We start from the raw sequence: 20,357 nt of genomic DNA on the forward strand, positions 1-20,357 counted from the left end.
AAGAAAAATGTCATCTCAAGCCAGGAAACTTTCTCAAAGAGAAAGCACTTTTAACTTACAAAAATTTGGAGGATGAAAAGAAAACAACAAGTTATGTACATATACATTTTATAGAGCTTATATTCAACTACTGCTGCTGCTGCTAAGTTGGTTCAGTCGTGCCGACTCTGTGCGACCCCATGGACGGCAGCCCGCCAGGCTCCCCCGTCCCTGGGATTCTCCAGGCAAGAATACTGGAGTGGGTTGCCATTTCCTTCTCTAAAGGAACTAAAAAGTTTTAAAAAGAGCCATATGACATCACCTTTATGGCAGAAAGCAAAGAAGAACTAAAGAGCCTCTTGATGAAAGTGAAAGAGGAGAGTGAAAAAGCTGACTTAAAACTCAATATGCAAAAAACTAAGATCATGGCATCTGGTCCCATCACTTCATGGCAAATAGATGGGGAAACAATAGCAACAGTGACAGACTTTACTGTTTGGGGCTCCAAAATCACTGCAGATGGTGACTGCAGCCATGAAATTAAAAGACACTTGCTCCTTGGAAGAAAAGCTATGACCAACCTAGACAGCACATTTAAAAGAAGAGACATTAGTTTGCCAACAAAGGTCCATCTAGTCAAGTTATGGTTTTTCCAGTAGTCAAGTTAGACTATAAAGAAAGTTGAGCGCCGAAGAATTGATGCTTTTGAACTGAAGTGTTGAAGAAGACTCTTGAGAGTCCCTTGGACTGCAAGGAGATCCAACCAGTCACTTCTAAAGGAAATCAGTCCTGAATATTTATTGGAGGCACTGATGCTGAAGCTGAACCTCCAATACTTTGGCCACCTGATGCGAAGAACTGACTCATTGGAAAAGATCCTGATGCTGGGTAAGATTGAAGGCAGGAGAAGGGGATGATAAAGGATGAGATGGTTGGATGGCATCACCAACTCAATGGACATGAGTTTGAGCAAGCTCTGGTAGTTGGTGATGGACAGGGAAATCTGGTGTGCTGCAGTCCACCAGGTTGCAAAAAGTTGGACACGACTGACAACTGAACTGAACTGAAAAGAAATCTGATGAGTAGGGTCACAGATATAGAAAAAAAGCTCTTGGCTACTAGAGGGTAAGGGGGTGGAGGGATAAATTGAGAGGTTGGGATTGACATATACACACTAATACATATACGTATGTACATGTGTATATTTATATATAATAGATAACTAATGAGGACCTCTGTATAGCACAGGGAACTCTACTCAGTACTCTGTAATGATACACATGGAGAAAGAATCTTTAAAAAAAAAAAAGTGGATATACGTATATGTATAACTGATTCATTTTACTGTACATTTGAAACTAATGACATTGTAAATCAATTATACTTCAATAAAAATTAAAAAAAAAAATAAACCCAATGAATAAGGATAAAGACTTACCTGCAGAGCTTCAGCTATTCGCTCAACCAAACCAAAGACAACATCTTCCAAATCTTGAAAAGTAGGATAAAATTCCATTTTATCATCATCAAAGGTCAATTCCATCTTAAATATGGGCAGTCTTCGTTGATCTTCTGGGTCAAAGAGTTTTACAAATCCTTCTACAGTTCTCTTTAAGAGATCTTTTAGCTGTATGATACCATAAGTTATTACTACTTTAGAAAGTACAAACATTTAACTAAAAGTTTAAATCAGTGAGCTATTGCCTATAATTAATTCATTTTACCAATCCATTTAGTCCTGAAAATTATCTTCATTCAGCACAATATCTTCTTAATACAGTTTAAAATAGAACAATATATGCAAACTTTAATTTTTCTATAGAATATCAACATTCTTAAAATGGCAACTTAGAATCTTCCACATTCTTTAGTAATTTTGTCCCTGGTACAGAAAAAGTTCCAGAAGACCCAACAGCATGGGAAAGACTGAGGGGTGGAGAGACCTAAAATCCAGTTTGGGTGTGTCATGAGGTGATGAGCTTCCCTTGTGGCTCAGCTAGTAGACAATCCGTCTGCAGTGCAGGAGACTTGGGTTCCATCCCTGGGTTGGGAAGATCCCCTGCAGAAGGGAAAAGCTACCCACTCCAGTATTCTGGCCTGGAGAATTCCATGGGGTCACAAAGAATCAGACATGACTGAGCAACTTTCACTTTTCATTTTTACTTTCGTGAGGTGATATGTATTTGGGGCAAGTGAGAGTGATGTACTAAAGCTAGCTCCTACAATTACAAGAGCTAATCGTTAAACATTCAAGAATTCTGTGAGCCAGATACTAAACTCTTGGATGCCTGAAAATCGCCATGGTAGGAATATTTATACCATGGAAACAGGCAAACACTACAAATCAGGATTTTTTTCCCCTGGAGCATCAGATTTCCAGCATACCATTACTTGAGAGTGAAGCCACTGGAACTTAGAAATGTGCACTATAAGTTACTAAAGGATGAGTAATACTTTCTTATTTATAACCAATTATTAGAAATGTAAACAAAGTAGACAAACATAGATTTAAATAACCTTCACAACATTTTTCATCTAACTTCTTATCATATAATCATAGTCCTCTTAAGAGGCTAAAGGTAAAAATGAAATCATGTATATTCATTACAGTGTTACATATCAGATTCATATATATATGTATGAAAGTGAAAGTGAAGTCGCTCGGTCGTGTCTGACTCTTTGTGACCCCACGGACTGTAGTCCATCAGGTTCCTCCGTCCATGGGATTCTCCAGGCAAGAATACTGGAGTGGGTTGCCATTTTATTACCTTTAAAAAGGCAAAATTTATGGAATCTTTGGAGATCTTTACAAAAAGGAAAACTTTTTATTCAAAACTGTTTTTCTAGGGTTATATTTCTACAATAGTAAAAATTCAAGGAGCCAATAAAATAACTGTATAAAATTCATAACATCTGTCATTTAAAAATGATCAATAACATTTCAAATCAAGATTTTACTAAGAACAAAATGATAATCAATTAACCTAGAATTTCATAAGTTCAAAAATATGTTCTCTAGGATAGTCCTTTTATTAATTTACTTTAATAAAGCTATAGATAATTAGCTTATAGCCTTTAAGCATGAGTCCAGTAATCACTCATAATATTGACACATAATGCTAGAGTTACCTCTCATTTTACACTGCTTCCAGAAATGAAGTATTGTTCAGTTAAACTAGTAAAAGTCTCTCTTACTTTATTTCAAAATAATTATATAGCACTGCTGCTGCTATATAATGTTGTGTCCGACTCTGTGCGACTCCATAGACGGCAGCCCACCAGGCTCCCCCGTTCCTGGGATTCTCCAGGCAAGAACAGTGGAGTGGGTTGCCATTTCCTTCTCCAATGCAGGAAAGTGAAAAGTGAAAGTGAAGTCACTCAGTCGTGTCCGACTCTTAGTGACCCCATGGACTGCAGCCGACCAGGCTCCTCCACCCATGGGATTTTCCAGGCAAGAGTACTGGAGTGGGTTGCCATTGCCTTCTCCCGACCTCATAAAATGCTAAATTAACTTTAATAACATTATCATTTAAAATATGCAAAATCTATTTACCTGATTTGACATAAGTGTGGAAACGCAGTTATAAAATGCATCCAGTTTCTCAGGTTTAATGCCTTCTAGTGCCTCCTTCTTGGTAAAGAGATTTATAACCTTTGGATACCAAATGTTCATTATCTTCTCTTCTGCCTTTCTAGCTTGTATTGATAAATCATTTCTTAGTGATTCACAATCAATTGGGCCTTTACCTCTATTTATGAGAAAAAAAATGATTTAAAGCAAACAAACTGGTCATGATACAAAATAAGTGAAGCAAGTAAGATAAACTAAGAAAAATTTTTAATGTAAAAACTTCTAAATATTTATCAGTTATAAAAATTATACAGTCAAAAATATAAAGACTCAAGCAGAAGACATTCAAATTTTAAATGTTAATTAATTAATAAATATGGGAATTTACCTAATTCCAGTTAAGTCTAGCAAAACCGTATTGGCAAATGTTGTATAACCAAGGTCCAGTAATATTTTCATGGTTGGATGAACAATGTGCAAATTAGCTAATATTTGGTTTCTTGTCTGCAGGTAGTTAGAATGCCAAGGCTTAGAATAATCCAGGCCTCTGGAAAAGCAAAACACTGTATCAAACAAGATTCAAATGACACATTCTAAATTTTAGTAAGTAATATTTATGGCATAGAATTAGTATCAAAGTGAGAAGACCAGGGATTGAGAAGAGAGAAATGTGGTCAGCAATGGGAAACTTAGTAGATAGGCATGTAACAAAAATACATCAAGATCTTGAGAGATCATTGTCTTCAGAGAGAATAAAGAGATCATTAGTGCACAAGGAAGGCTGATGGGCCATGCATGAGTTCCTTAACTTCCACTGTACTCTGACTCAGTCACCCTACATAAACAAACTTGGTCCTTAGGATTAGGGAGAAGAGATGGAGAAATCTGTCTGGCATACACCAAAGCTTACTTATGAAAGACCAAATTGAGTTATACATCTATAAAGGTTCTCATAAGTGTATAATCAACAACTAGGTAAGTCCAATGAAGAGGATACATTTAGGGGAGGGAAAAAAAAACAGTATTACAATTCTTTTACATGTTTTGAAAACACTTTTGAGCTTCATAATTTTAGCCTTGAATGTAAGATCTATCAGTTTATTTTCAGTCTGTTATCAAAAACTAGATGCAGTACTGTTTTTTAAAAGATTTACTCACACAGGGGATTCAGGTAAAGGGCCACCTTCGTCTTCAAGCCAATTTATATCAGGTCTCACGAGAACACTTCTCACTAAAAAAAAAGAAAAAGAGTATTTTATAGATAGATAAATACTTCTTGAAAATCTTTGCAAGACCTACTGAAATCAAAGTTTCAACTTTTGAAAATGAGTAGTATAGTTTAATATACATCAAAATGAGTATAAGAAAAAAGTCCCTTATTTGAAACAAAATTAAGCTTTTTGTACTATTTTGGCCCTACTTTGAAAGTGAATTTAAATATAGTAAAGCTTGAATAAGTCCTCAACTATTTTCACTGTATCTATACCAAAGTCACTGGCATAATAACTTAAAAAATTAATCCAATTAAAATTTTCAAAGGTTATTTCTCTAATAAATCTCCCCAAACACACTAATACTTTCTTACAGTCCTATAAGTAGCATAACTACAACCATAAAGACAAAGTAAAAAGTTAAAAAACTATTAATTAATAAGCACATTAAAAATCACAAAAGTGCCCTTAAAACCGGTGCCCATGAATTACAAAGATTTGATTATAGGCTCAAAATTAAAACTCTAAAAATACATTCAGCTAAACATATAATGTTTATTATTCACATTTCTGCTTTTGATTGGGATAGGCAGGGGAACAAGTAAGCTTGGTGTGTGTTAAATGCTACTTACCCAAATATCTCTTCATGCTTTTTTCAAAATCACGTGACACCTCATTTATGAGACTTTGAACAAGTTCTTCTCGTTCCTTCCCTTCCTTCAAAGACTCAGGTACCAACATTAACATGTGATCCAGCCATTCCTGCTGAATAGGTACTATTGGACTACTCTCTACACATTGCTTCAAATAAATATAGTTGAACTGAGAATATAATAAGAAAAAATAAATATTCTAAATGGTGTACCCTCTCAATGATATATGTGCGAATGCAGCACTTTGGAATAAAAATATTATGAAAAATAACATGTTTTTAAAATAAAAATATTTCACCCCAAAGTACAACCTACAAAGAAGCTATTTTATATATTTATTTATGATGAGTTCTCTCCAAACTAATGTTTTTAGTATACTCTTCACTTTTCAAGGCAAAACAAATATCCTTTGCTAACTTACTATTCCTTCATTTAACAAATATTCATTAATTCAACAAATATAAAGGTATTGTTCCAAATATTCAGGATATAATAGTAAACAAAGCCCCAATCTCTTGGAGATAGTATTCTGGTACCACAGCATCATAATATAATTTCATAAATTCTCCCATAACAAAGAGTAGTCTGACAAAAATAGACATAAACAAATGGAAAGATAGTACTTCAGATTGGTAAAGATGTTTTAACATCACAAAAATTTTACTTTGTTCCCCAATTTAATGCAGTACCAATAAAAGTATCTACACACATTTTTAAGGAACTGGACAAGTTGAGCTTAAAGTTCAAGTAGAAAAATAAACATGTGAGAATAGCCAAGAAATCCCTGAGAAAGAAAATTTACAAAGAAGAACTTGTCTTAGGAGACATTAAAACATACTATAAAGTCTCCCTAATGAGAATAGTGTGATATAGGTACATGAATAGACCACTGGAAAAAAAAAAAAAAGTCCAGAAATAGATACAACACATAGGAAAATGTAGCATATAATAAATGTAGCACCCAAAACCACTGAAGCAAAGATGATTTTAATAAATACTTCTGGAAAAACTGGTCAGCCATTTGGAAAAATATTAATTTAACAGATATCTTCCAACATACAGAAGAATGAATTCCACATAGGTTAGGAAATAACTGAAACAATAAAACTCTACAAGGCCTAGAAAAAATTGATAAAATTCTTCTACATTTCAGTGTAGGGGAAAACTTCATAACTATGATTCAAATTCCAGGTATAGAAAAGAAAAAAAATAATTAACAAATTCTGACTGCATAAAATTAAAATGCTTTCATGGCAAAACCCCATCATAATAAAAGAGGTCAAAAGATAGCTGACAGTCTGGGAGAAAATATATCTCAAATAAAATGGAAAGAATGCTTAAAACATATATATGGAATTTAGAAAGATGGCAATGATGACCCTGTATGCAGGACAGCAAAAAAGACACAGATGTGTATAGCGGACTTTTGGACTCAGTGGGAGAGGGAGAGGGTGAGATGATTTGGGAGAATGGCATTGAAACATGTATAATATCATGTAAGAATCGAATTGCCAGTCTATGTCCGATGCAGGATATGGCACGCTTGGGGCTGGTACGCGGGGATGACCCAGAGAGATGTTGTGGGGAGGGGGGTGGGGGTGGGGTTCATGTTTGGGAACGCATGTACACCCGTGGTGGATTCATGTCAATGTATGCCAAAACCAATACAGAATTGTAAAGTAAAAATAAATAAATAAATAAATAAAAAGAAATTATCATTGGAAAAAAATAATTTAGGAGCTGAGTAAAAGTTGAGGACATTATGCTAAATGAAATAAGCCAATGACAAAAAATACCTTATGATTTCATTTATACGAGGTATTTAGTGTAGTCAAATACGTAAAACAAAAAATAGAATGATACTTGGAAGGGACTAGGGGGAGAAGGAAATGGGGAGTGTTTAATGAGTGTAGAGTTTCAGTTTTGCAAGATGAAAATATTCTGGAGATTGGTTGCACAACAATGTGAAAATACTTAATACCACTGAACAATATACTTTAAAATAGTTAAGATGGTAAATTTTATGTTATGTGTGTTTTATTACAATTTGTTAAAGTTTTAAATAAAAGTTAGGGTAAAATACATAGAAAATGAACAGGAGATATGAACCACAATTTCACAAAAATATTAACGAAAATGGCTCTTAACCATATGAAAAGGTGTTTGATCTTCATAATTAGAGAAAGCAAATTTAAACTACATTGAGATACCATTTGTCACCTTTCAGACTGACAAAAAATAAAAAATATGACCCCTATATTCTGTGGTAAGACTATGGTGAATCAAGCACTCTCACAAGCTGCAAGTAGGAACACAAACTGGTACAAACCTTCTTGAGAGAAATTTTGCAGTTTCTAACTAAACTACAGATTGATCCAGAAGTCCCACTTCTAGAAATTGAAAATACACCTCCAACAATATGAAAACACACTTACACAAGGTTATTCATTGCAACAGAATGCTAGAAATATTTGAGAGCAGCTGAATAAATAACACACTGGTGTGTTCTGTGCAGCAATTAAAATGAGTGAGGAAATCAAGTCAGCACATCTTAAGTCTTAAACTTACACAATGTTAAGTGTCCATTACATCTCAATAAAGCTGGGAGAAAATGTAGATCTCTATAAATGTATACGGGGGGATTTCTGGGGTGTACTGTGAAGTTACAATGCAAAAGAATATAGTATGATGCATTTTGTGTAAGACAAAAAGGAAAATAAGAACATTTATCTATTTCTTCATGAAATATTAAACACAGAAAGGATAAACCAGAAATCAACATCATCAGTTATTTTAAAGGGAGTAGGTTGTAACAGAGAGAAAGTACTGGGGGGAGGAACAGGGTAGAAGGATGAAGGATGCGTCTTTGAGTATAGATTTGGATGCAGTTCTGACTTTAAAATATGCTATTGTTTCACACGCTCAAAAACATGAATGAAGAAAATTAGTAAGGACGAGAGGCAAAAGCCAAAATGAAAAAGAAAGAAACAAATAAACCTAAATGGATTTCAAATTAAAAACATAGCCACATTGAAAGGAATATAGAACTAACCAAACTAATTTTTGAACACAGTATTTTGATATACGCCTTCAAGCTAAGTACATAAAACTATAGACAAATACTGAACTACAGTGAGTAGATTTCTCATGTGAGTTAGCAATTTAAAAACTGTTTACCTGTGTTATAGAACTTAGTAAAATAAGTAAATATATTATGGTTCATAAAATTCATGTTTCTGAATGTGAGAAAAGGGAGTAACAAACATGCAAAGAGGGAAGGCTAGAACTCTGTGGTTTTGAATTGGAATAGGAGGCATCAGCATAAACTCAAGGCTTTCAAGATAAACAGATGACAGAGGGAAGGATGCATAGGTAGATAGGTAGATAAATAATTTCCTGGCTTTTTCTGTTGAAGGAACCAAGAAGCAACTACATCTCAGTTACATAGTTTACACTTATGCCCCAATTTCTAAATACCATTCTCTACTAAAAAAGATCCAAGAATCCTTGGAGAAATGATGATTTCAGGATTAGAACAGGAAAAGTACCGTATAAGGCTGGAACATCTTATTGTGTTGATGGGATAAGCTAAAAAGAACATAAGAGGCAACTTGATGTGCTCTCAGTGGCCAAATTTGGGGCAGCTGAACATCAAAATAGACCACAATAACAACATATTAAATTCAATAGCTAAAATAAGACTCCATAGCCCCACATGCTAAGTTGCTTCAGTTGTGTCCAACTCTTTTTGACCCTTTGGACTGTAGCCCACAAGGCTCCTCTATCCAGGGAATTCTCCAGGCAAGAATGCTGGAGTGGGTAGTCATTCCCTTCTCCAGGAGTTCTTCCTGGCCCAGGTACTGAACCCACGTCTCTTACATCCCCTGCATTAGCAGGCAGGTTCTTTAGTATTAGCTCCACCTGGGAAACCCATAGCCCATATACTGATACATAAATGAATGAGTGAAGAAAGAAAAAAGACCAGGTTCTTCCTTAATACAAAATTCCAACTAAAAAACATACAAAGAATGGTAAGAAAATTACTATCTGGCAACCACCATAGTAATCATTGTTGCAGACAAGAATGTTACTATTATGAGAACAAGTGAATATATAGGAGAATACTTTGTACTCTTTACAATTTTTTATGTCTGAAATTATTTCAAAATAATAAGTTTTTAAGGAATGGCCTGGTTGGACATTTTTTCATCTAATTTAAAGGATTTTTCAATTAGTTGCTTGCTCAAAAATTTTTCTAGAGGGTTATTTCTATGTCTATTCCACTAATACACTGCTTGATCTTAAAAGTCTTGTGGTGGTCCCCAATCTCTTATCAGACTGACTCTGTCTAGTTGTGAACCTGATCTTCTCCTCACTCTTACTCTTTCTTCTTTCCCTAGGTGACTTCACCTAGTCTCATCACCATAAATATAAACTGTGTATGTTGATGTGTTCTACATCTTTATCTCTAGAACTCACTTCTTTCTGAAATATTCAGCATAGCCAAAAGACATCCCTTGATCTCCTAGTTTCTAATCAGATAGAAAACAGATCAGAAACTCAGTTTTCTGATCTGAGTCTCAGTCATCCCAATAAACAGCACCAATTACCCCATTATATATATATATATTTTTTTTTTTTTTGATGCTTACAACTGGAATATACATTCTTGCTTCAGCAAAGAGATATCTGATTTTTCTAAGTGAAACTACGTGCTTCAAAGTCTCTTTTGAAAACTTCCTACTTTAGGCCCCCACTGTAGTCTCTTCATACTTCTGTCACAATACCTGTTGTATTTAATTGAACATAATTATTTATATTTTTTAATTCAACAAGCATTTATTGAGTATCCACTATTGGTACTCAATAACATAGTTGTTAAAGACACAAAGATGTTCAAACAGAAGCAATTCCTAGCCTCAAAACTAGAAAATAGATCACTGTAATACATAAAAAGATCAAGGGAATACCTAAAACAATGTGCTAAGTAAAATAACAAAAATAAGCAGTGTATTAACATAATAGGAGCAAATAAGAAGCCATCTATCCAAACCCATTGGAATAGGGTAGACTTCCTGGGGATGATAACTGAGTTGAAGTAGATACAGCTGGGTAAAAAGAAGCATGGATGGTGAGAGGATGTGCCAGGCAAAAGCAGTGTGGTGAGAAATGATATATTTCCTCAAGGATGAATAAGCCAGTCCATGTTGGTGAAGCATAAGATATGATAGAGAGAGTGGCAAGAGGAGAGGCAAGAGAGTAGGTAGGAGTCGCATTACAGAAAGCTTTGCATGCACATTAAGATTTAATTCTATAGGTTATGGGAAGCCACTGATGGCTGCTACAGTCAGGGCAAAAGATGAAGGCCCAATCTAAGGCTAGGGCAAAAAGAGGACTAATTGGAAAAATATTCATAGCATTCAGGGACTAACTATATGGCAGGTGGGCAGTGCGAAAGGGGGAAAAAGAAGTTAAGACACTGGTGCTTCAATCATGAGTGACTGGATAAATAGTGATAATTAGAATAAAGAATAAAGAGGAATAGAAGTCTTACAGAAGAAACTGGTAAGTTCATTTTTTCCTGACATGTTGAATTTGAGGTATTTGTGCATCAAAATCTATGGGAGTCATCAAAATATGAAAGGTACTTGAAACAAGAAGAGAATCATCCAGGAAGAGTCAAGGAAAACTAGCAAGCCACAGTCAAACAAGGAAGAGAAACCCATGAAGATGACAGGGAAACATTTAAAGAAACAGAAAAATAAGTATAAGGGCATTTAAAAGAAATGAATATTCAGCAGTGTCAAAAGTCAGCTAGAATTGTCATTATTTCTTTTTTAGCCATTCTAATGGGTACGTAGTGATTAACTTGTCATAATTTTAATTTACATTTCCCTAATAGTTAATGATATTGAGCATCTGGTGTGCTTATTTGCCATCCATATATCCTCTTTGGTAAAATGTCTATCCATGTCTTTTACTCATTTTCTAACTGGATTATTTTTATACTATTGAGTTTTGAGAGTTCTTAAATATTTTAAATTCAAATCCTTTGTTGGATATGTGATTTGTCAAAAAGTTATTGCAGTATGTAGCATGTTTTTTCATCTTCTTAACAGTCTTTCACATTGAATAGTTTTTCATTTTGATGACATATATTGTTATTGTTTTAGTCACTAAGTCACGTTCGACTCTGCAACCCCATGGATTATAGGCCGCCAGGTTCCTCTGTCCATGGAATTCTCCAGGCAAGAATACTGGAGTGGGTTGCCATTTTCTTCTCCATGATGACATATAATTTAGTGGTTTTTCCATGGATTGTGCTATTTAAAAGGTATAGTTGATTTACAATATATATTAATTTCAGATGTACCACATAATGATTAAAAATTTTTATAGATTATACTCCATTTAAAGTTTTTATAAAATATTAGCAATATTCCCTGTGTGGTACAATGTATCCTTATAGCTTTTTTATATACAGTAGTTTGTACCTCTTAATCCTCTACCCCCGTCTTGCTCCTCCTCCCTTTCCTCTCCCCACTGGCAACCACGAGTTCTTTCTCTATATCTGTGAGTCTGTTTCTGTTTTGTTGTGTTCCTTCGTTTATTTTTTTAGATTCCACATATAAGTGAAAGTATACAATATTTATCTTTCTCTGCTTGACTCATTTCACTTGGTGATGTAAATAGAAATTTTTCATTCTTTTACATGGCTATCGTAAATAATACTATTGTGAACATTAGAGTGCATTTATCTTTTTGACTTAGTGTTTTTGTTTTCTTAGGGTGTATACCCAGAATTGCTGGGTCATATGGTAGTTCTATTTTTCAGTTTTTTGAAGAACCGCCACAGTTTCCCATAGTGGCCACACAAATTTATGTTCCCACCAGCAGTGTACAAATGTTCCCTTTTCTCTACATCCTCACCAACGTTGGTTGTTTGTGGTCTTTTTAATGACTGCCATTCTGACAGGTATGATGTGATATCTCATTGTGGTTTTCATTTATATTTCTCTGATGAATGAATAATGAACAAATATTGAGCATATTATCATGTGCCTATTGGCCATCTGTCTGTCTTCTTTGAAAAAACGTCTACTCAGGTCTTCTGCCCATTATAAATCAGGTCTTTAAAAATATTTATCTATTTGGTGGCATCAGGTCTTAGCTGTCGCATGCGGGCTTAGTTGCCCCACTGCATGTGAGATCTTAGTTCTCGGCCCAGAGATTGAACTCGTGTTCCCTGCATTGGAAAGCAGATTCTTAACCACTGGACCAGCAGGGAAGTCCCAGGCTGTTTATTTTTTTGATATTGAGTTGTATGAGCTGTTTATATGCATTATCAGTCACATAATTTGCAAAATATTTTCTCCCATTCAGTAGGAATGTTTTCATTTTGTTGATGGTTTTGCTGTGCAAAAGTTTTTAAGTTTAATTAGGACCTATTTGTTTATTTTTGCTTTTGCTTTCTTCGCCTTAAGAGACAGATCCTAAAAAATATTGCTGTTATTTATATTAATGAGTGTTCTGCCTATATTATCTTCTAGGAGTTTTATGGTTTCCAGTCTTACATTTAGGTCCTTAATATGAACTGAGCTTTTGATGTCATGTCTAAGAATTCTCTGCCTACTCCTAGAGATTCTTCTAAAAGATTTTTTAATAGTTTTGTTTTACATTTAAATCTATGATCAATTTTTAGTTAATTTTTGTTCAAGGTGCAAAGTTTAGGCTGAGGTTTGAAGGTTTTTGTTGTTTATTTCTTTCATTGTTTTCTTTTTTAATGAGGTTCCAATTGCTCCCCTCCGTTTGTTGAAAAAATTATCCTTTTTCCATTGAACTGATTTTTTGCACTTCTGTCAGAAACAACTGTTGATAGCTGTGTGGGTCTATTTCTGAGTCATCTATTCTGTTACATTGATAACAAGTATTCAATTATGTAAAAATAAAAGGTTTTAAAAAGTTACCTGAAAAAAAAAATTAAAAAATAAATAAATAAATAAAAAGTTACCTGGAGGTCTAGGGAGAGAAATATTGGAAAAACATCCTTTTGGTTTGGCAACTAGTGGTCATTAGTGAAATTAGTGATGAAGTGGTGAAGTTCCTAGAAGCCAGGTTGCCAAGAGCAGTGGCTTTAAGAATGAATGATTATTTTATACCCAGCTACCTACTTTGGATTGTAAGACTTGGCAAAACTGTAGATGAAAAAATGAGGATGTTAAACACATACACCCAAAAATAACTTGCCATTCACCCAGCCTCACATTAAATATTTATAAATGTTTTGGAGTTGTTTTTACTAGGGTTCTTACACCTAGTAAAGGGAAAAATCCACAACCAAAGTCTCTAGAAAAGTTGGGAGGCAGAGGGAGGAGAGGAACACTTTAAAAGACAGAAAAACTTGAAATAGCTAAAATGAGGTTCTTCCAAAGATAAGCGGTCGGTAGGAAGGTACCCTTAGTCCTCTATCCTGAGAGGGAAATTTAAGGGATTTAGAAAGCCTGTAGCCCCATTTGGGAATATGCTTCATATATTTCTCTTTTGTGTAACCAGCTCCATAACTTTCCATATCCTTTACTGCTAAATAAATTTTACATGTTATCATCTTTCCAACAAGCACGTCACGGTTCCACTTTTGTCACCCATGCACTCAGTGTCTTTTTTTTTATTTTAATTTCTATCATCTAGCATGTGAGTAGCGCACAACAGATTCTAAATAAGCAGTCATCATTACATCAATATCAGCATGATAAAAATGGAAATGCATTTCCTTTATAACTACCACTTTGAATATTTTTTTCTTTGGGATAAGAACAAAAAAATATTTACGATTAATCCTCAAACAATGAATGGCAACAAGAATGTAACTTGTAAAACCTGCATTGTCATCATGACATGCTTGTTCCGTTAGGCAAAGGAAATAATCTGCTTCTAAAATTCTTCTCTAGGATGGAATATAGCAGGTGGTCTTAGAAGGAACTACTCTGTAACAGTTTGAACGTTTTCAAAACAAGAAATATAAAAAATTCAACTCACTCCTTTCTTTTTAATTTCACTGGTCATCTGTCAAAAGCAAACAAATAAGATATAATTAAATCAAGAAAGTTTTTAAGTAATTTTACTATTTTTAATAAAAACAGTTTTAAATATATGCATTATTATTTAAAAATACTATTTATATTGACATTGACTTAAAACAATAGTTAAAATAGTATATCATTAACAGTTTTTAAAGAGAAAATATAAACCTACAGTTGGAGGATAATCTGGCTCTGGTGATGAAGATGTTCTTTTACCCAGTGTTCTGTCTAAATTCCTTTTGGCTCCTTCAATTCTGAAATTTACAGTTAGAAAAATGTATGACTCTCTTGAATATAATATTAAGATACATTAAAACATTATTATTTGATTATTTTTTCAATTATACTTAAGAGATATTCAAGGGTTCTTTATCTTAATTTTCTATAAAAAATAAATCTCAATTACCATTATCAATGAGTCTTTAATTTTCATATTATTCATGTGTAATTGAAAAGGAGACTATAAATAATAGCCCCTAATTTTCAATTATAACATCACAATTTTTAAGTTAATCTGATATGGGCCCTTATATGTATTATCTCCATTCAAACATCACCTTGTCAGAGATTTCCCTTACCCTTACTAAGTAGCACGTCCTTCGCTATCCATCCACGTTATCCTCACTTTCCTTGCTTCATACTACTTGGCACCATTTGACATATTATGTGTTGTAAACCATTTTATTCATTGCCTTATCCTTGATACCCAGAAGAGTATCTGGCACATAATCAGTCAGTTCAGTCACTCAATTGTGTCCGACTCTTTGTGATTCCATGGACTGCAGCACGCCAGGCCTCCCTGTCCCATCACCAACTCCTGGAGTTTACTCAAACTCATGTCCACTGAGTCGGTGATGCCATCCAACTATCTCACCCTTTGTCATCCCCTTCTCCCCTCGCCTTCAATCTTTCCCAGCATCAGGGTCTTTTCAAATGAGTCAGTTCTTTGCATCAGGTGGTCAAAGTATTGGAGTTTCAGCTTCAGCATCAGTCCTTTCAATGAATATTCAGGACTGATTTCCTTTAGATTTGACTGGTTGGATCTCCTTGCAGTCCAAGGGACTCTCAAGAGTCTTCTCCAACACCACAGTTCAAAAGCATCAATTCTTCGGCGCTCAGCTTTCTTCACAGTCCAACTGTCACATCCATACATGACCACTGGAAAAACCTTGGCTTTGACTAGACAGACCTTTGTTGGCAAAGTAATGTCTCTGCTTTTGAATATGCTGTCTAGGTTAGTCATAACTTTTCTTCCAAGGAGCAAGCGTCTTTTAATTTCATGGCTGCAATCACCATCTGCAGTGATTTTGGAGCCTAAAAAAATAGTCTGTCACTGTTTTCCCACCTATTTGCCATGAAGTGATGGGACTGGATGCCATGATCTTAGTTTTCTGAATGTTGAGCTTTAAGCCAACTTTTTCTCTCTCCTCTTTCAGTTTCACCAAGAGGCTCTTTAGTTCTTCCTTGAATTCTGCCATAAGGGTGGTGTCATCTGCATATCTGAGATTATTGATATTTCTCCTGGCAATCTTGATTCCAGCTTGTGCTTCATCCAGCCCACTGTTTTTCATGATGTACTCTGCATATGTTAAATAAGCAGGGTGACAATATACAGCCTTGACATACTCCTTTCCCTATTTGGAACCAGTCTGTTGTTTCATTGTCCAGTTCTAACTGTTGCTTTCTGACCTGCATACAGATTCCTCAGGAGGCAGTGTATTCCCATCTCTTGGTATTCCCATCGCTTGGTGTTCCCATCTCTTGGTATTCCCATCTCTTGGTATTCCCATCTCTTGAAGAATTTTCCAGTTTGTTGTGATCCACAGAGTCAAAGGCTTTGGTAGAGTCAATAAAGCAGAAATAGATGTTTTTCTGGAACTCTCTTGGTTTTTCAATGACTCAGCGGATGTTGGCAATTTGATCTCTGATACCTCTGCTTTTTCTAAGTCCAGCTTGACTATCTGGAAGCTCATGGTTCATGTACTGCTGAAGCCTGGCTTGGAGAATTTTGAGCATTACTTTGATAGCATGTGAGGTGAGTGCAATTGTGCAGTAGTTTGAACATTCTTCGGCATTGCCTTTCTTTTGGATTGGAATGAAAACTGACTTTTTTCAGTCCGATGGCCACTGCTGAGTTTTCCAAATTTGCTGGTATATTGAGTGCAACACTTTCGCAGCATCATCTTTCAGGATTTGAAATAGCTCAACTGGAATTCCATCACCTCCACTAGCTTTGTTTCGAGTGATGCCTTCCAAGGCCCACTTGATTTCACATTCCAGGATGTCTGGTTCTAACTGAGTGATCATACCACAGTGATTATCTGGGTCATGAAGATCTTTTTTATATAGTTCTTCTGTGTAGTCTTACCACCTCTTCTTAATGTCTTCCGCTTCTGTTAGGTCCATACCATTTCTGTCCTTCATTGTGCCCATCTTTACATGGAACAGTCCTTTTGTATCTCTAATTTTCTTGAAGAGAGTTCTAGTCTTTCCCATTCTATTGTTTTCCTCTATTTCTTTGCACTGATCACTGAGGAAGGCTTTCTTATCTCTCCTTGCTATTCTTTGGAACTCTGCATTCAAATGGGTATATCTTTCCTTTTCTCCTTTGCCTTTTGCTTCTCTTCTTTTCACAGCTATTTGTAAGGCCTCCTCAGACAGCCATTTTGCTTTTTTGCATTTCTTTTTCTTGGGGATGGTCTTGATCCCTGGCACATAAATAGGTGCTCAATAAACAGTTTTGAATGTAACAATTTATTATCCATAAAATATAACTTCTTTAAATGAAATTATATTATCATATAATCCATTCATCTGTCACCAAATAAATACTTACTGAATGTTTATATATGCAAGATATCCTACTAGGCTTTATTAAAATATTGCAGTGAGAAATTTCAAGGAATTTATAAATTTAAGGGTGGGAGGATTAGATCAGGACACCACATAAAAAGTATGGGCAGGGGGGAAGTATGAGACACTGATGGTTCAGAGGAGGGACAAGTTCACTCTACCAGAAGGCATCTATGAGGGCTATGTGAACAAGTTAGCATTTGCTATTAGCTTGAAATGAAGAAGAGGATCATAGGTGATGCAGTTTTCTTGGGCAGATAGATCTGAACAGACATAGACCCTAAGAAACAGGGAGACAAGACATCAATTAAAGGCAAAAACTGAGAATAAGTTGTCCAATCTGCCCAGAAGTTATGGAACAGATGGAAATAAGTTTGCAGAAGCAGATTGGAATATCTAGCTAAGAGTATCAAATAGCAAGCTTTTTAATTTAGTAGACAATGGGGAGTTACTGAGATTTTTTTTTAAAGCATCAGAACATATTTAGGAAAACAAATTTACCAGTTTATAAAGGCTAATTACACTAGAAGAGAGGGCCAAAGCAGAAAGCATACAAGGAAAAGAAGAGACCCAAGAAAGAAGACTGGAGGATGCCAAGCATGACAGGAATGATGAAGAACAATTGAAGGAGGCAAAGCAGTCATGGTCAGAGGCGAAAGGAGATCTGGAAACTGAAGGAAAGGATGACCACCAGAACCACATCAGCCCAAACTAGTAAACGCCATAGACAAATATCTGTTCTGCTCACTGCTCTATCCATACCACTTAGTGTCCATCAAGGTCAATAAATACCTATAGAACAGATGACCAGAATAGTGGATTTGGGAAAGATTCTGCATGTCTAGTTCAGTACCTTATTTGCTGTGTGAATACTCTCAAAAATATCAAACTGTACCCCAGGATGACTGAGGGGAGATGATACTCATCATTTTCTGAGGTAGCCCAACTTATTGCCATATTCTCAGAAACAAATTTCTTATATTGAGCTATATGCTTTTAACTTCTATACTCAGGAGCTATATATACAAAAAACAAAATCACATTCCTCTTCTATATTACCCCTTCAAAACTTAGTGATATCTATTCAGTTCCTTTGACCATTCCTGTCAATAAGTTACCATTTATGATGACTTTATCACATCCTAGCCATTGGCTTCATTCACTATGCTAAAGCCATTAACTGTGTGGATCACAACTAACCGTGGAAAATTCATAGAGCTGGGAATACCAGACCACCTTACCTGCCTCCTGAGAAACCTGTATACAGTTCAAGAAGCAACAGTTAGAACCAGACATGGAACAAAGGACTGGGAAACGAGTTCAGAACTGGGAAAGGAGTACATCAAGGCTGTATATCGTCACCCTAATTATTTAACTTATATACAGAGTATATCGTGTGATATGCCAGGCTGGATAAATCACAAGCTGGAACCAAGACTTCTGGGAGAAATATCAACAACCTCAGATACGCAGATGATACTACTCTTATGGCAGAAAGTGAAGAGGAACTAAAGAGCCTCATGAGGGTGAAAGAGGTGAGTGAAAAAGATGGCTTAAAACTCAACACATTAAGAAAACTAATATCATGGCATCCAGTCCCATCACTTCATGGCAAATAGATGGGGAAAAAGTACAAACCATGGCAGATTTCATTTTCTTGGGCTCCAAAATCACTGCAGACAGTGACTGCAGCCATGAAATTAAAAGATACTTGCTCCTTGGAAGAAAAGCTATGACAAACCTAGACAGCATATTAAAAAGCAGAGGCATCACTTTGCCGACAGAGGTCTGTATAGTCAAAGCTATGGTTTTTCCAGTGGTCGTGTACGGATGTGACAGTTGGACCATAAAGAAGACTGTGTGCTGAAGGACTGATGCTTTCAAATTGCGGTGCTGGAGAAGACTCCTGAGAGTTCCCTGGATAGAAAGGAGATCAAACCAGTCAATCCTAAATGCAATCAACCCTGATTATTCACTGGAAGGGCTGATGCTGAAGCTGAACCTCCAATACTTTGGCCACCTGATGTGAAGAGCCAACTCACTGGAAAAGACTCTGATGCTGAGAAAGATTGAAGGCAAAAAGAGAAGAGGGTGGCAGAGGATGAGATGGTTAGATAGCATCACCGACTCATGAACTTGAGCAAACTCAGAGACAGTGAAGGACAGGGAAGCCTGGCATGCTGCAGTCCATGGGGCCGCAAAAAGTCGGACACAACCTAGCGACTGAACAACAACAGGCCCTGACTTCAGATCTTTATAAGAGTGGATCTCATTTAACTCTCACAGAAACCCTACAAGACAACCACTATATTCCCATCTTACAGATAGGAAGAATAAGATAAGTAAAGTTACCTGAGAGCTTATTACATTGCTAATAAGCTGCAGAGATGGAATATGAATTCAGGCCTGTCTAATGCCAGAGTCTATACTCTTCCCCATTAAACAAGTCAGTTTTCTTCAAATTAGGCAGTTTCTAGACTTCTCACTCTCCTCATTAGCTATAATGGTTTATCAATGTCCCTCTTAAAATATAAGCCAAGAATTCCAGATGTTGCTTGATCAGTGCAGAGTGAAAATTTTTCTCTTCCACATTCTAGACATTCTTCATTTATTAAAACAGTATAAAACTGAATTAGATTTCTTGAGTAGCTTTATTTCCCTGTTAAGTTTTATGAAGCCTGACTAAATTAAATTCCAAAGGCTTTCTCACATGGAGTAGAAAACATACTTGGAATATCCTTCTTCCTATTTTCTTTGTTAATTGTCAAGGCCCAGGCCAGACATCCCTTTATCTGTCACTATCTCCCTGAGCAGCCTTGCTCTCAGTAATCAATACTTTCAAGGACTTTGCCTTATCCTTATCTAGTTGGCACTAGCTACCTTGTACTGTAACAATCCCAACATAAATATGTCTAACTTCCTTGAGCTCTTTATATATAAATATCACTCTTTAATATAGCAATAATTTTCTGGAGTGTGTTTTCTCCTTCTGCTATAAATAATCAATTTT

The 20,357-nt window shown here is 35.6% G+C and overlaps 1 protein-coding gene across 2 annotated transcripts in view; it reads right to left on the reverse strand.

Moving 5' to 3' along the window:
* Positions 1-20,357, reverse strand: part of DNAH12 (dynein axonemal heavy chain 12) — a 168,404-nt gene that overhangs the window by 144,131 nt on the left and 3,916 nt on the right. For both annotated transcript variants that reach the window (XM_040246424.1, XM_040246425.1), the window contains exons 3-9: positions 14,667-14,748; positions 14,451-14,477; positions 5,394-5,583; positions 4,709-4,781; positions 3,939-4,097; positions 3,533-3,728; positions 1,418-1,606 (exon numbers count right to left, since the gene is read on the reverse strand). In XM_040246424.1, the coding sequence (XP_040102358.1) occupies positions 1,418-1,606; positions 3,533-3,728; positions 3,939-4,097; positions 4,709-4,781; positions 5,394-5,583; positions 14,451-14,477; positions 14,667-14,748 (916 nt within the window). The remainder of the gene's footprint in view (positions 1-1,417; positions 1,607-3,532; positions 3,729-3,938; positions 4,098-4,708; positions 4,782-5,393; positions 5,584-14,450; positions 14,478-14,666; positions 14,749-20,357) is intronic.

Source organism: Oryx dammah, unplaced genomic scaffold (assembly GCF_014754425.2).
Source record: "Oryx dammah isolate SB20612 unplaced genomic scaffold, SCBI_Odam_1.1 HiC_scaffold_9, whole genome shotgun sequence".
Classification (NCBI taxonomy): domain Eukaryota; kingdom Metazoa; phylum Chordata; class Mammalia; order Artiodactyla; family Bovidae; genus Oryx; species Oryx dammah.